The 15,342-nt window shown below is 41.6% G+C and overlaps 3 protein-coding genes across 3 annotated transcripts; 2 read left to right on the top strand and 1 right to left on the bottom strand.

The window, feature by feature from the left end:
- Positions 1-242: 242 nt before the first annotated feature.
- Positions 243-1,471, top strand: LOC127774269 (uncharacterized). Its single transcript, XM_052300513.1, has 3 exons — positions 243-830; positions 1,111-1,285; positions 1,413-1,471. Exons 1-3 carry the CDS (start codon positions 243-245, stop codon positions 1,469-1,471), a joined length of 822 nt encoding a protein of 273 aa, XP_052156473.1.
- Positions 1,472-2,156: 685 nt separating this feature from the next.
- LOC127772835 (protein SULFUR DEFICIENCY-INDUCED 2-like) lies at positions 2,157-4,462 on the bottom strand. The gene is made up of 4 exons (XM_052298819.1): positions 4,225-4,462; positions 3,254-3,466; positions 3,003-3,158; positions 2,157-2,892 (listed from the first exon to the last, which is right to left on the bottom strand). Exons 1-4 carry the CDS (start codon positions 4,348-4,350, stop codon positions 2,488-2,490), a joined length of 900 nt encoding a protein of 299 aa, XP_052154779.1. The 5' UTR covers positions 4,351-4,462; the 3' UTR covers positions 2,157-2,487.
- Positions 4,463-11,366: 6,904 nt separating this feature from the next.
- Positions 11,367-14,877, top strand: LOC127774365 (uncharacterized). Its single transcript, XM_052300592.1, has 2 exons — positions 11,367-12,972; positions 13,821-14,877. Exons 1-2 carry the CDS (start codon positions 12,686-12,688, stop codon positions 13,861-13,863), a joined length of 330 nt encoding a protein of 109 aa, XP_052156552.1. The 5' UTR covers positions 11,367-12,685; the 3' UTR covers positions 13,864-14,877.
- The last annotated feature ends 465 nt before the right edge of the window (positions 14,878-15,342 follow it).

Raw genomic sequence — 15,342 nt, 5'->3', positions numbered from 1 at the left:
CTGAAGCGTAAGATACCTCAAGCATAGGAGAAATTGTACCGAATCTGAGCCGTTGATCCTAGATCCCAACGCCCCATAAAGTGCCACGTAGTCGGTTTTCCACAATCGGAAGCCGTTAAGGTTGGGATTGTCAAGGACAAGAATACCCCTCCAACTAGCCTCGTCTTCCTCCTCCCGCCCAAACCCGTCTCTCCTCCAAATCAAGAAGCGGTTCTTGGTTTCTTGGCCCCGCGGCAGCAGCAATGGAGGTCTTCGAGAACGCGAGGTCGGTGCGGCTCAGGAGCCACCTGGGCACGTACCTATGCGCGGCGGACGTCGGCGACGGCGGCGGGGAGGCCGTCACCCACGGGTACCGCCGCAACTGCCGGGGCACCGTCTGGGCCGTGGAGACCTCCGGCGACGACTACGTCAGGCTGCAGGGAAACCGGGGGCTCTACCTCTGCGCCACCGAGCTCCCCGCCGCGCTCGACGGCGGCTGCCGCGGCTCCGCGGCGTGCTGCTGGGTCATCCAGGCGGGCTCGCCGCCCAGCCCCAACGACGGCGCCTTCCTGTGGACGCCGCGCCGCGAGGGGGAGCACCTCACGCTCACGGGGCTCTACGGCCGCCTCCTCCGCGCCAGGTTCGGGCTCACGCCGCGGGAGAACGCCGTCACCGTCGACCGCGACGCCGCCCCCGAGGAGAGCTCCTGGGTCGTCGAGGTCGTCCCGGAATCGGAGGCGCCGCCGCCGCCGCGCTGCCGCGCCCTGTCCTGCGACGCCCGCCTCGAGGCCGCCACGTCGGAGCCCGACACGGCGTCCACTACTGCTTTCGTCAGATTCTATTCCACCAAGGTGCTCGATCGGCTTCTTCCATCTTTGAATTCTTGAGCCGAGATGTGCGTAATCTTGAATTCTTGAATCGCAAATGGGATCTCTCTCTCTCTCTCTCTCTTTCTAGGAACTGAAGGTGGTGAAGCCGCCGCCGCCGGAGGAGGAGGAGGAGGAGGAGGAGCCGCCGAGCGAGGCGGCGCCGGGCGCGCTGGTGGCGCGGACGATCTTCTACAACACGGCGAGAGACGACGGCGGCGTGGACGACTTCGACCAGGGGACGTGGAGGTACTTCACGTTCAAGGAGCAGAGCCTCGCGGCGCTGCGCCGGCGGCTGGAGGAGGAGGCGCGCCGGGAGGACTTCGTCGTCTGCCGCCGGAGGTGCGCCGCGCCGCCGCCGGGGCTGTTCCCCGTCGTCCTCGACCTCCCCCCCGGCAACAGAGACATGGAGTTCGTCCTCGTCTTGCACTCCTCCAGAGGTGCAAGTTTTCTGAACTTTTGTGTTTAGTTTTCTGAACTTTTTGTGCTCGTGCATGTTGCTGACATGGTGACATTTGTGAAACAGTTTACTTATGTTTTTTTTTTGTGTAAATTCTGTATCTGCAGTGGCGAGTGCTCTTCAATTTCCATTTGGAAATGGGCATACGGCACGCATCAGTGTATGAAGAATGGAGAGTAGTTCAGTGCTCTGACACGCGAATTTTCTGGTGTTCAGAACTTAACACATTCTTGTACCTGTTGTGAGTTTTCACTCATCTAGGATGGAACTTACTTTTTGCTCTGTTCTCTGACATGGGGAAGTGGACTTGTACAGTTACTATTAGCTTGAAAAGAAATGGTGTAGTGACAGAAACATCAGAAAGAAAGCAAATACTCAATTTGTGAATATTAATGTTGGAGTTTGTTCATGAATAATACGGCAATTTCTTTTAGTCATCCAATTCTTGGGTGCCTTTCTGTCACGGAATATGGATGGTGTTTGGCTGTTTGATACTTTGATGTATGCTGCTCTCTGTTGTTAGTAATTCACACTGATGTGTTTAGTTCACACTGAAGTTTGGAAGTTTGGTTGAAATTGGTACGATGTGATAGAATAGTTATGTGTGTATGAAAGGTTTGATGCGATGGAAAGTTGGAAGTTTAGAAAAAAACTTTGGAACTAAACAGGCCAGTTCGAACTGGAAATGCTTGTCTGATATGATCTGACTGATTTTTGTTTTCCCCATCATTTTGTTTCCTTTCAACTTTGTATTAGTATTTTTAAAAAAAGGATAACGGAAGTATACATCTCTAGGACCAACTCTGCATTCCATAGCGAAGATTTTCATTTTTACTTCAGAGAAAGAGACATTTTGTGCTGCAAACTTGAAACCAAACCATTTCAGTCTTCCAGTTTTTAATTCCAACAAGCCAAGTGAAGTGTACACTTGGATTTCTTGTAGTCTGTAGAATGTTTACAACACATTATAAGCATCATAGAACATGAAGACAAAATACACTATTCCTTGGATGCTTTGCATGATCTCTAGCTATATGATATCTATCTGAACATCACAACCTTTACTCCATTACTCGCACTGCCACAAGCCCACAACAGCCTCTACATATGCACATGAATTTCTAAGGCAACGCACCCGTATGCACATTAAGCAAAAGAACAAAAACCTTGCGAATAAAGGGATCAACAAGCAATTTGGTCCCTTAAGGTAGCTATCTCCTCAAATACCGGCAGCCTCCTTGACCTGAATGGCGTCCATTCGTTCAACACAAGGTCTAGTCTCTCCATGATCTCTTCACTGACACTCAGCCCAGCATTATTTGGCGACGTAACATGCGTCACCGGCTCAAGTTCATGGAGAAGCTGCTTAGCTCGGGCTACCACCTTGTCATCTTCCGATCCGGAGATTCTGCGTAGCACAACATCATGAAGTACTTGTCTTGCTTCATCATGCCTGCTCTGCTTAATTAGGCACAGCCCAAGGTTGCATGCCCTATTGGCATCAGGCTCAATGCTTTGCGCCTTGCGATACACCAATTCAGCGGCTGAATAGTTGCTCTGCTGCATGTAAGCCCAGCCAAGATTGCCCTGTAATATGCACACAAGAAGGTTTCAGTAACTTCGAGTGTAACTGAATGCAGCATTGACATGCCAAATTACCAATCAGTAGGAGTAACAGGGGGAGCGGTAATCTGTACCAGAATGCGAGAAGTCTCCTGCTGGATAGAGACCTGGAACTTTTTCCCATGGGAACGTGCTGTCTTGGTCGCCTTCCCGTTGAAGGCCTCTCCAAGGTATATCATCTTCAGCTTCTGTTTCAGTAGATCGATCTGTTCATCGACTTTGCCACATTTCTGAAAATGAAATCCCGCATATTGTCAGTACACCGCAGCAATCATTTTGTTAGTAATTTTGTGAGATATGCAGGTAGAACTAGAACGAAACACACCTTGTAGAGGTCGATCAGAAGGTTGTCAAGGGACTCCTGAGCCTGCCTTGAGCAGAGGTGCCTGAATGATCTGATGGCTTCTATCGCCTCCTCGGCGCGATCCTGCTGCTTCATCACCACAGCCATGTCCTTCAGGGCACTATCCACCTTGTCCCTGGAGTTGATCGCCTTCCAGAACCACACGATGGCTGTCTCCGGATCCTTATCGACAAGCTGATTCATCGAAACGAAGTTGTTTTGCCGAGGTTAGCAACTACTACTGAATTCTGTGAGAACTTCAGTAAATTCTTGTGTCTCTACTAATCCTGAATTAAAGTGTGTGACTGGATTTTTTTTAAAGCATGATAAGTAGTTCAATATTAATCTCGTGGACCTCAAAATTAGGCAATCAAATCATCCCTGTGTTTGGATCATAATACAGTCAACGATTCAATGAACAGTACTACTACTATGGTGCAAACTGCAAAGAGACAAAGCAAATAACTGAATAACTCCAATTAATATCAAACTAAACAACAACCTTGGGGATAAACATACGACGACAGTTAGCCGTTACTATTGAAAGGAAAACGAGTCAGTTTGCGGCTATAATTTCATGGACAGGAAAATATTTACGGCAAGAATTAGGAAAAGAAAAAAAAAAGGAGATCTAATAATCAACGCGAGAGATACCCTCCTTTCAGTGCCAAGAAAACCGCCAATTGGCATGAAAAAATTCCTAAATTAAACATACCGAATTAATAAAAAAAAACTCACTCGGATTGAATACAAGTTATCACAACTGACAAACGGAACACTCGTGCATAATCATAATCAAGCTAAGCTATACCCTATACCTACCAATTCAATGCTGGTTAATTAGCTGGTACAATCATGAATCGTCTACTATACTACTCCTACTCATCAAGAAGAGGAAAAAGCTCAAGAGAGAATCGGCAAGAACAGAGAAGAAGAAGAACAAGTGCAATCACCTGCAGGTGCTTGGCTCTGACGTACGGGCTGTCCCCTGCGGGCACCTTGTGGACGACATGGAAGAGGTCCTTCTTCTCCGCTCCTCCACCTCCAGCCCCGCCTCTCCTCTTCGACGACGAAGCCATGGGCGGCAGCAGCAGCGGAGGAGGAGGAGCTCGACGAAGAGAGAGAGAGAGAGAGAGAGATGCGGGGGTGGTTTGTTTCGCGGTTTGCGGGATCTGGGGGTGGTGGTGTGGGGAGGAGGAGGAAGATGACGAGGTGGGGGAGTGGGGAAGTGAACCTGGACGGGAAGGCGTCGAGGTTCGTGGGGTGGGGGTTGGATGGCGACGCGGGGCCTGATCCGACGGTGGGGGTCGCGTCACGTGTCGCGATCCGGGCGGGGTGCGGATGGATGCGGTTCGCGGTGACGTGCTCGCGGCGCCTTGACAGAGAGCGTGTCGCGATGGGCCACACGCCATTCACACGTCAGCAGCGCTGACCAGGTCCAAGCAGTTGTCGTGCTTGTGCTGCGTCGTGTACTAGATGCATTGTATTTGACGTGCATTAGTTTAGAGGTAATATTGCTTTCTTTTTTAAAACTTTGTTAATTCTAACATTTAAATTTTATATTATAGTTAATTTTCACGGCTTAACATATTTATTTGGACGTGACTACACAACTGGCGGTAGCTACCACTCCATCCATGAGAGACACTATCCACATATACTTCGAATACAATTTTCTCTTAAACTACTTATCCGATCTACGATCCGATTACGCCGTTTTGTTCGTAACAATTAAATCTTTATAACAAGATCTCACATGATTATATTTTGATGAAAAATAATAATTTACTTTTATAATATATCTAAATTACTTTTAGATTTCACTAAATTACTTATTAGACATATAAAAGTAAATTCAATAAAGAGTAAAAATAATTTACATATATTATATAAGTAACTTAGAACAAAACTAAGGTAACTTTAATTAATGCCTTTTTCATTAAACAAATTATCATATATATATATATATATATATATATATATATATATATATAAAAGTTACTTTTAGATTTTATTAAAATACTTCCTATACATTCATAATGCTCTGAGGTGATTACTTTTATTATTGTTTTTACTTAATTCCATAATTTGTGCTGATTAAATTAATTTCTAGATAGAGTCATGTTTTTATCTCTACAACGGATTTATTTCAAATGACATGCCAAAGTTACTTTTTTTTTCTAAGTTACTTCTATAATATATGTAAATTACTTTTAGACTTTACTGAATTTACTTTTATATGTTTAAGAAGTAACTTAGTGAAGTCTAAAAGTAATTCAGACATATCATAAAAGTAATTTGTGATATTTATCAAAATATAATCATGTAAGATCTTGTTGTAAAGATTTAATTGTTACGAACACAACGGTGTAATTGGATTGTAAATCGGATGAGTAATTTAAGAGAAAATTTATTTGAAGCATAGATGATAGGAATATTTTCCCTACTTACTTAATGGATTAGTACTATAGTAAAGTAAGATTCTTTAAGTTAACACATATCTAGATAATGTTGATGGGGGTCGCTCGTTATGACTAAATCGAGAGTGCTCTCGATTTAGATTTTGCATATTTATTTATATCAACCAATCATAGCAATTGTTCATGGTATCTTGCTCCTCCGAATGACCTGAGAAGCGAGGACCCTCCTGAGTCTTAACCCTAATACCTACCCTTTGCCATAGCTGACGGCAGCTCCACCTCCTGTAAGGTCCTCTCTATCCATCTTCTTAGTCCTCTTTCTCCCTTTCTCTTTCTTCCTTGCCTTAACATTTTTTCACATTTGCTATCACCTGGACCTTAAAACTGGTGCTAGGAGAGGGCTTGAAGGTGCTTAGGCGACGTAGCTTGCCGATGACACCCGATGAGTTCTAGCCGGTCTACGGCTCTGTGCTCCACATCATTATCTCCTATCGTCATTTATCTCGTCCGACATTCGTTCTCTTCCCTATCTCCCCTTACCTTGTCTCCCTCCTTCGTGCAGGCTAGGGTCGGATTTGGTCATAGACATCATGTCTCCTTTGCGAGTATCCCCTTGTCCTTTGTTGTTTCATCTGCAATTTCCTCTCAGCAGCTAGTCACCTTCATTGGAAACAATTGCCTTTGCCGCTAAGGTAGAGCATTTCTACCCGACCATGGCTTCGATAAACGAGAGTTGGCTTCTCATAGAACAGTTGGCGGCACACATATCCATCCACTAGAAAATAGTTGCTCGTCAGGAAGGTTATGAGTCCTAGCTATTTGCAACCATGATAAGCGATGGTAGAGCTGATCTCCTTTGTTTCTGGCATGGCGGGTGTTTGCCCTTTCCTTTGCTCCAACCTCCAACAATTTGATCTTTTTTGCTTCCTCTCAGTTTGTTGCAACCTTGGTCCGATAGGTAGCTAGGTAAACATTCTTAGTGCACTTTCCTATTTGTTAAGGCCATTGTCTTTCGTCATATATCATTTTTTTAGCATTTGCCTCTTGAAAGCATTTTTTGCCTTCGTTTTCCTCCTTTGTTTGCTTATGTCATTCATGCTAATTTAGCTCCTTTCCGCTGACCCCTCTTGGATCGCATTGCTATCTTCTAGCGCCCCTCCCTCCCTTTAAGTAGGCGTCTAATTGAGTGGCAATCAGATGGTAGTTGGACATCAGCTTTTTAGAATGAAGGTCTTCATATCTAATGTGCGTTGGAGGTTAGGCTTACTCATCTAGTTGGAAACTGGGTAGCAAGCTCTTAGATCATATCTTGGATCTACTCATACTTCTACAACGACCCACCTTTGAAGCTATGCCCATCATCTCCCCTCCCCTCAAAGGGTTTTGGGTGGCATCGGAAAGAACAACAACCTAATAGGCAGTCTTAGTTGGTTTCATGAAGACATGTTTGGTTGGTTTCATGAAGACAAGTGATGTAGCCCTCAATTTTTCAGTATTAAGTCAGCAAGTTGATGTTCTCAAAAGTGGTGTAAACCGGTGTTATGAGCCCTTAACATTAGTATCTTCGTGGCTTCGTATTTTTTTCTTCATGTTTGTGTGCTATGTTGTCTTTCTCTTCATCCCTTATGTTGTGCTTTTAATATTCTATCCACTCCCTTGTTCTAAAAACGGTGCTATGTATCTTTATAATGATCAATACAAGATTTAGGTGGGGAAACTCTCTCCCTCCCCCTCTTCCCTCTACACTTCTAAAAAATAACCATCTCTCTCTCTCTCTTCATTTTTTTTTATCTCAACTAACCACAACAGTCTTTCATTGAATTTCAACTCTCCTTAATATCCATAGAAAATCTGTTTCAGGAGATTAGTTTGTTTCATTTCTCTTATCTTAAACTCTTATAATAATTTTATAACAATCTTTCAATTTTTTTTTTACAGATTTATAGTTGCCATCTTCCTATGCTCGTTTGAGTAGGATAAATCTTCTGTCAATGCGATCTCATCTAAATATATACAGATTTTTTCATAAACATTTCTATAGAGTGGTTTGATTCCATCACATTACTACTCCCTTTGTCCTTAAATGTAAGGGGTCTTGACTATAAATCTGAACATGCACTAGCAGTATTAACTGTAATTTTGTATTGTGCTACAATGTTCTCCACTCGGTGATAACTTAATCCAATCACTGATCAGTATAGCATAAGTAGCTGGGTTTTGGTTAGGAGTACTACTATGAATCAGGCTGAAGCAAATTGGATGGACGGTACAAAAACCGGATGCGAAGACACCAAGGTGGACTACTGTGCTTGAGCCTGTGACCTGATCATTCGTCTCTCACTTTGAGACACGACACAAAATTCCTAACCAACCAATCACGCAAACGCACATCGTTCAACAATGCTTTGCACTTTGAAGAAGTTGTGCCGAAGATCAAACGGCGAATCTCAGAGCAAGTACCACAAGTGTATAACCTACTGTACACTTGCCCTAAAATATCACATAAACTAATATAATAAAGTGAAGGAGAGAAAAAAAAAAGAGAATGCAAGCCTCTGCGCAAACTCGAAAAAAAAAGGAGAAAAATGAAGAGTGAATTAGGCAAACAAATAAAATAAACTATTGAGATTGGCGTGGTAGAGCTAATTTAGAGATAATGTATTAATGCACAAGTTTAGATGGATAAAATTAGAGGCGACGACCACCTAATCTTCTATAAAATTTGCTCTCATATACTTCAAAGAAATTAATTAATTCCATCCCATAATCTGTCATAAACTTTGCATCAAGAAAAAAGGGCATGTTTTTACAGAGCATCTATACGCTCCCGGATCGAGGTACACATACGTGCAGAGATGCCAGATCAAGGGTATATACGGCCATCTACTCTTTTAACAAAAGATTGGAATAACCAGGCTAGATTCATTCATTCATCATCATCATCGTCTTCATCTCAAAGTACGTAGATTGAAAGAAAAAAAAAGACACCTGATTCGTATAGATGGATCACATGCATCTGCCTGCAGGATATACGCTCTTTTTTACTAAAGGATCTCTAAATCTATCTCAACAAAAAAACATGGATGAATGGTAGCAATGAGTAGATTACACGAGGTAGCGATCGAGTTGAGTGAAGCTAAAGACGGCCGTATTTGACTGGGGACTTTCCGTCGTCGTCTGGGAAAGGAGGAAAGTGCAGGGGCTCTTTCGGAAAAATCTCTCGGAGCAAGAGAAAAAAATAAAAAAGCCCTCTCTGCTGCCAACCTGCACGTTTGATGGCTTAGCTAAAGGCTAATTAAAGTTGGTGGATGCATGCTTAAATGCACTATATATAAAGTGTTTTGATGTAGGTTTATTTTGAATACTGTACAAATACTGGTGTTCATACATACGCACGCTCATCTATGTGATCACACAAAATCTCAGTAAAAGTGTAAAAGATATGGACGGCTTCATCGTTTCGCTTATTTGTGGAATAAGTCAAACAACATATTTACAAACGAAAAGTAATTTGTGAATAAAACTTTTATACACATGTTCTTAGCGTTCTAAAAATAAAGGCTGAAAAATAAACTTCGATGAAAAAGTCAAAAACAACTCCAAATTTAAGGTTGAAAATTTAAATTTTGTCTGATAAGTACTCCCTCCGTACTCGTAAAGGAAATCGTTTAGGACAGCGACACGGTCTCCAAAACACAATTTTGACTTCTTATTTCTATAAAAATATTTATTAAAAAGTGATATGTGTATACTTTTATGAAAATATTTTTCAAGACCAATCTATTCATATAATTTTTACATTTTCAAACTCAATAACTTGAGAGTTATTCATGATTTATATTCCCAAGGTTTGACTTAAACATTGTCCTAAACGACTTCTTTTATGAGTACGGAGAGAGTATAAGTATAAGCGAAAAAGATGAGGCCGGAATAGATTGGCCGTGATTCTAACTTTTTTGTTTTATTTACTTCCACGTTCCTGCATCTTCATCTTTGACTGTAACAATTTTTTAATCAATGTAACGTATAGTAGTATTTTCCATGGAAAATTTTTTTATGCCAGTTTTCCATAATAAATCTTATTAATTTTTTATTACAAATATGCAAAACATAATTAATTTGAGAACAGAGATAATAGTTAGTTTAGAACTTTATCTAACTCATATACAATAGTTGGAAGGAATTTTTGGCAATGAGAGTCTTTATGTCGTAAGAAAGGTTGATTTGATGAGGACTGTTACAAGCTGAGTGACTTGAAATGAATTGTTTTTTTACAACCTCTCAAGCTCTGTCAATTGAATGTTCTTGTACTTTATTGATTTGGTTTGGTTGATGAGCCATTTAAGGACAAAATGCCAGTGAAGTGGGCAATCTCTTTTCTACCAGTTTTGGATTAAAAAGGCATTTATTCTTAATTTGGCATAATCTCTCTCATAATTCGATCCTTTGTCAGTAAGCCAAAGAGGTGACTGTCGAAAGGGGAATAAAAAAAAGAAAGTAAAAGTGAGCGGAAGAAGCGAAATGATTGTGTGCAAGTACAATTATTCCTTCAAATTTTGGACAATACCTTGTTTTGAACTCATGTACTTGGGCCTACCTGTTATCTGCTAACTGCTTTGTTCTTCCTTCTTTGGACACTTCATATATATGGGCCATATTAATGCTTATTTTTTTTAAGTGTTTCCCTTTCAGAGATATCCTTAGTACAGTGATATGGGGTGTGTGGTTTCAACCTCAAAAATACCGTGTTCAATTCTCAATACTCACAATTTAGAAAAAAATGTTTGGAGAAATCTCGTTTTTTTAGTGTTCCTCTACAGAGCTTGTGCTCCTTGTCCTTGTCTTGTGTTCTGCAGTTAGTGGGTCACTGACAAAATTGATGTTAGTCTCACTTGCCCCTTAAATAAATTATGCTCAAATTTTACAAGGACCCGTTCGCGTGTTTTGTGAGAGGTCGTAGGAATACTTCATATTATATTTTTCAGATAGAACATGGATCCTACAACAACTCTGTTAATTTATTTAGAGATAGAAAACAACATGGCCAAATTTCCGGCATTTTATATGGGTAATATATCCGGTTGTAAGAACTAGCACATGATGAGTTGGGAGGCACAATCAAAATTTATCTATACATCATTATCTTAAATTAATAGAAAAGGTAGCCACAACGTTCTATCAAAAGTTGAAAATCCTACATTAATAAAAAAGAAAAAAAATATCGAGTTACATTTAAAAATATAAAAATAATCCTAGCTATACCATTTCCGTAAAAATAATATCATTTTCGGCCATTTTAATCCTACCATATCAGGGCATCAATAATATTGTAATGTTACATCTAAGAGCAGGTGTCATATATACTAGTAGAATTTTATGGTGGAAGGGAAGGGAAGAGAAAGATGAAAGAGAAGATTATATAGACAACAATAATCTACTCTCTACGTCCCATAATATAAGAGATTTTAAAGGGATGCGATATATTCTACTGAGTATTGTCATGTGTCATATCCCTCTAAAATTATCTCGTATTATGGGATGGAGGGAGTATCAATTAATGACCTTATTCGAAATTGCGCACGAATATCGACGCACATCCAAGCCGACGGCACCAAGAAACCACGACATGTGGGATCCATGGCCACAAGCAAGAACCATCCATAAACATAGTCCGTCCGTATAAAGAAAAAAGAGCAATTCTACGGTCCTTGACGAGGTACCATGAGGTACCAAAAATTTAGTGTAAAATTTGGTACCTCATGGTACCTCATAGTACCTAGGAACTAAGAGGTACCAAATTTACAATATAAAAAGTGATACCTCATGTTACCTCCTCAAGGACCGTAAAATTGCTCAAGAAAAAATCTCGAACTAGAAAGAAAGAAACAAAGAAAAGAAAGGAAATCAAGAAGCTTAGGAGAGATTCCGTGGGTGTGTGGGCAGAGAGTGTGAGAGGAGGCCGGAAGAAGAAGAAGAAGAAGCTAGCAATGCAAAAAGATGGAGAGAGGACCCACAAAGTTCCAAAGAGAGGAGAGCTCAAAACTGAAGCAACACTCAGCCCTGTTCGTTTCTTCTGCAAGCAAGATTAAATTTTGGATACTCGTGACACGCTTTTCAAACTGCTAAACGGTGCGTTTCGTACGAAAACTTTCTATACTAATCCATTTTTCAAGTTTGTAATAATTGAAACTCAATTAATCACACGTTATTACCACCTCGTTTTGCGTAAAACACTTAATCTTAATCTTAATCTTCATCTTCGTCTTCATCTTGAGGAGATTCAAACACTCACTCAACTCACGTTGCTCAGCTCACTATCCCCCATGCTTGGTCCTACAAAAGCGCGGCAGATTTGCTTTGAACCCCCTCTCTCGCAAAGGCAAAGAACAAAGAGCAAAGCTATAGCTAGCTGGGGAAGACGCGAGCAGCAGCAGCAGCAGCAGCAGCAGCAGCAGCGAGAGAAAGAAAGCAACCATCACCACCCAAAGCAAAGCATATCACGCAAAGAGACGCAAAGCGAATGAGAAGAGAGAAAAAAAAGAAAGAAGCGAAGAGAAACCGAAGCATGCATCCATCCATGCGTTGCAGCAGGAGAGGGGATAAGAATCACAGATTCCCATCACCTCAAATCCACCCCCATGAAAAGCCGCATTAGCTGAGCAATTTATCAGTGTTGCACTGTACTCCTCTCCTAATTAAGATCGTGTCATGCTTCCTTACATTCCTTGGCATTTGTCAGTGTTGTTGTCATTGTCGTTGTCATCATCATCATCATCATCATACATCCTCTCTCTGAACTTCTCTTCTCTTCTCTGAACACTGTCTGGTAGCTTCATATACCTTGGCTTGGCTCTTGGCTCTCTGCTTCTCCTACAGCTCAACGACACGACATGCCATTCCTTCTTCCTTGAGATCGAGGAGAGAATTGAGATAAGTCGACAGGAATTGAGATAAGAAGAAGAAGAAGAAGGGTCTCGTCTCCTCTTGTTTCTATATGGGAATCAGGCGGCGGTCAGAGAGGTTGCTAAGGGCAATGGCGTGCTGCAGGATAGTTCTTGTCTTCTTCTTCTTCTTCTTCTTCTGCGTCTGCGTCTTGGTGGCGACGACGACGACGACGGATGCTGTGAAGGGTACGAGTGCTGCGGCCGCTGGCGGCGGCGGCGGCGGCGGGAGGTGGACGGAGTTGACGGCGGGGTCGCCGGCGAGGTACTCGGCCGGTGCAGACGAGTTCAGAGGCAGCAAGAGGAGGATCCCCAAGGGGCCTGACCCTATTCACAACAGGTTCGTTGATGCATCATGCATGCATTGCTGTTCAGTCATATGACTCATACCCTGCATTTTCTTTTTTCTTGAGAAGTTTTATGGCATTTCGAGTACTAAATTCGAGTAGAAACATGGACCAAAATGGCTTGGAATGGACGACTGTGCCATGCATGAACATTCCTTGATACTCTGCTCATGTTGTCTGACGACTACTCTGCTCTGCTCGTTGTCAGTTCAGGCATGCAATGTACATTGCATATGTTTGTTCAGAAACAAACTAACAAAATGCATAAGAAATCAAAGTAAAACACAAAATGATTTACACCTATAATAAATAACAAATATTAGTTTTAGCAAGTAGGGTGATGATTTATTTATTTACACATAATCAATAGAGCAGTAGATATTAGCCCTAGCAAATAGAATAAATAGAAGAGGGCAAGTGTTCTTGTGAAGTAAGCAAAGAATTTGACAAGTCCCTTTACTGACAAGAAAAGCAGCCCATTTATGTTATTAGTATTTGAGGCATCTAAGCTTCCACTACTGGAACAATATGTCCTCATCATCTCTGCTCCCTGCTTTTGTTTAGTTTATCTGAAACCAACTAAGATAAGCATCTCAGACAAATGATTGGCAACACAGTACTATTGTCACCACATATATAACAAAACAAAAGAACAGCATATCAGCATTTGTCAGTGGGTCTCACAGGTCAGTAAGTAAGAGGGCCATGGTTCTGAACATCAACAATTAAAATTTTCAAATATTAAGCACATTAGGTTCAAACTTACATGAAAAGCTTTCAACTCACCTTCTGCTAGGTTGGTTACCAAAGCTCCATGGCTGACAGAAATGTGGCTTTTCAGGCGTGCCGGGAAGACGACGGTTGCGCCGCGGCGGAGAGACTAGCCGGAGAAGAAGAAGAAAGCCCTTCTTCCAGTGAGCATCTGGATGAGACTGAAGGAGCTATATGATGTGCACTAGCCAGCTCTACCGGCAATGCATAAGATGGAGGATCATTGGCTTTGTGCAAAGAGTTAGCTAGCTTCTCCTTTACTGAAGAGGATTTTGGTAGTGGGGGTATGTACAAAAGTTGCAGTCTTCCCTCTCAAGAAATCTGCCATTTTTTTGACCAATCTTTCGCATATTCTTCCATGATTTGATTTGAATCTATGGTAATTCCTCTTTTTTCTTTCTTTCTTTCCCTTTTTTCTTGTGTGTAATTAAGAAGCCAGAGATGGCGAATTGGCCATCATTCTCTTGCCAAGAGTCCCTTCTGTTCTTATTGTCAGTATAGGTTCAGACTTCAGAGCGGCCAACCTGACAAGCTGTTCGATGATGTATATTCAACTCAGTTCGTGTGTGTGTGTGTGTGAACAATTCATTGTTGTTTTGCAATTTCACTGCATCAAATGTTACTATTCATCAAAAGTGAAATTCCTCAACAAAAAAAAAAAGAGAAAAAAAAATCTGCACTGCGTGGTATGACGCATGAATCATCTGAAGCGATAGGGGAAAGCAAAAGAGGAGCAGGAAATGAGAGAAGCAGGGAAACTAAAGCTAACTGGGAGAAGTGTGGTCGGCTTGTGTTTGTGTGTGTCTCTGCGTGGTGCTTTTCCTTTTTTTACTTCTTTTGTTGCAGGGATGCTATTTTTTTGAAGTAACCGAGGAGCAGCAAGAAAAAGAATACAAAAGAAAAGAAACATGTTGCTGTATGAGTGAAGTGTGAAGAAGCCAGCTTAGCATTGCTTATTGATCAGCAGGCACAGAAGAAAAGGGAAAATGTTGCTAATTTCTCAACAAACATAAGAAGTGTGAAAAATTGATATTTTTTTTCAGACTTGTAGTAATTTGCTAAAATTTTGAGGGTGAACACTGCTAGTACTTTATTCGACTACAAATATGTGATTACAATATTCCTCCAGAAAAGAAACAATGTTTGCTAAAATTTTGCTGTTCATTTGGTTGCCATTCTGAAATTTGCTGTTTAGAGTATATATTTTTGATAAGAGTTGCATACTCTCTCCGTCCCAAAAAAACTTAATCTAGTATTGGTTGGGACGTGTACTAGATTAAGTTTTTTTTTGAACGGAGGGAGTACAGGATCAATTCCGAATTCCGAACGAAAGATGATTGAATTGACCAGCCGTGAGTGACCAATCAAAGAGGAGGATGACAGTTCTTGCTTTCACATATTCGAGACGTTCTCTAGAATGTACGGTTTGAGGAGGATCAACCGATGATCTACCACATGATTACTTCCCAGCGTGCAGCGGCGGAGAAAAACATACTCCCTCCGTTTCAGAATATAGCAGTCTAGTATGAAATGATATCTATTCTAAGACAATGTATCTAGACGTTGCTATATTCTGGGACGGAGGTAGTAAA

This window comes from Oryza glaberrima, chromosome 5 (genome assembly GCF_000147395.1).
Source record: "Oryza glaberrima chromosome 5, OglaRS2, whole genome shotgun sequence".
NCBI classification, from domain to species: Eukaryota; Viridiplantae; Streptophyta; class Magnoliopsida; order Poales; family Poaceae; genus Oryza; species Oryza glaberrima.
Note: the sequence above shows the minus strand (reverse complement) of the source record. Positions and strands in the feature narration are given on the sequence as shown.

Bases quoted from the DNA above. Each gene is read 5' to 3' on its own strand.
- LOC127774269 (XM_052300513.1), top strand. From the start codon at position 243: ATGGAGGTCTTCGAGAACGCGAGGTCGGTGCGGCTCAGGAGCCACCTG. The intron at 831-1,110 runs GTGCTCGATCGG...TTCACGTTCAAG, and splicing joins TCAGATTCTATTCCACCAAG to GAGCAGAGCCTCGCGGCGCT. The intron at 1,286-1,412 runs GTGCAAGTTTTC...CTGTATCTGCAG, and splicing joins CGTCTTGCACTCCTCCAGAG to TGGCGAGTGCTCTTCAATTT.
- LOC127772835 (XM_052298819.1), bottom strand. From the start codon at position 4,350: ATGGCTTCGTCGTCGAAGAGGAGAGGCGGGGCTGGAGGTGGAGGAGCG. The intron at 3,159-3,253 runs GTGTGTTTCGTT...TTTCATTTTCAG, and splicing joins TTCTGATCGACCTCTACAAG to AAATGTGGCAAAGTCGATGA. The intron at 2,893-3,002 runs GTACAGATTACC...TGCATATTACAG, and splicing joins AGGAGACTTCTCGCATTCTG to GGCAATCTTGGCTGGGCTTA.
- LOC127774365 (XM_052300592.1), top strand. From the start codon at position 12,686: ATGGGAATCAGGCGGCGGTCAGAGAGGTTGCTAAGGGCAATGGCGTGC. The intron at 12,973-13,820 runs GTTCGTTGATGC...GTGGCTTTTCAG, and splicing joins CCTGACCCTATTCACAACAG to GCGTGCCGGGAAGACGACGG.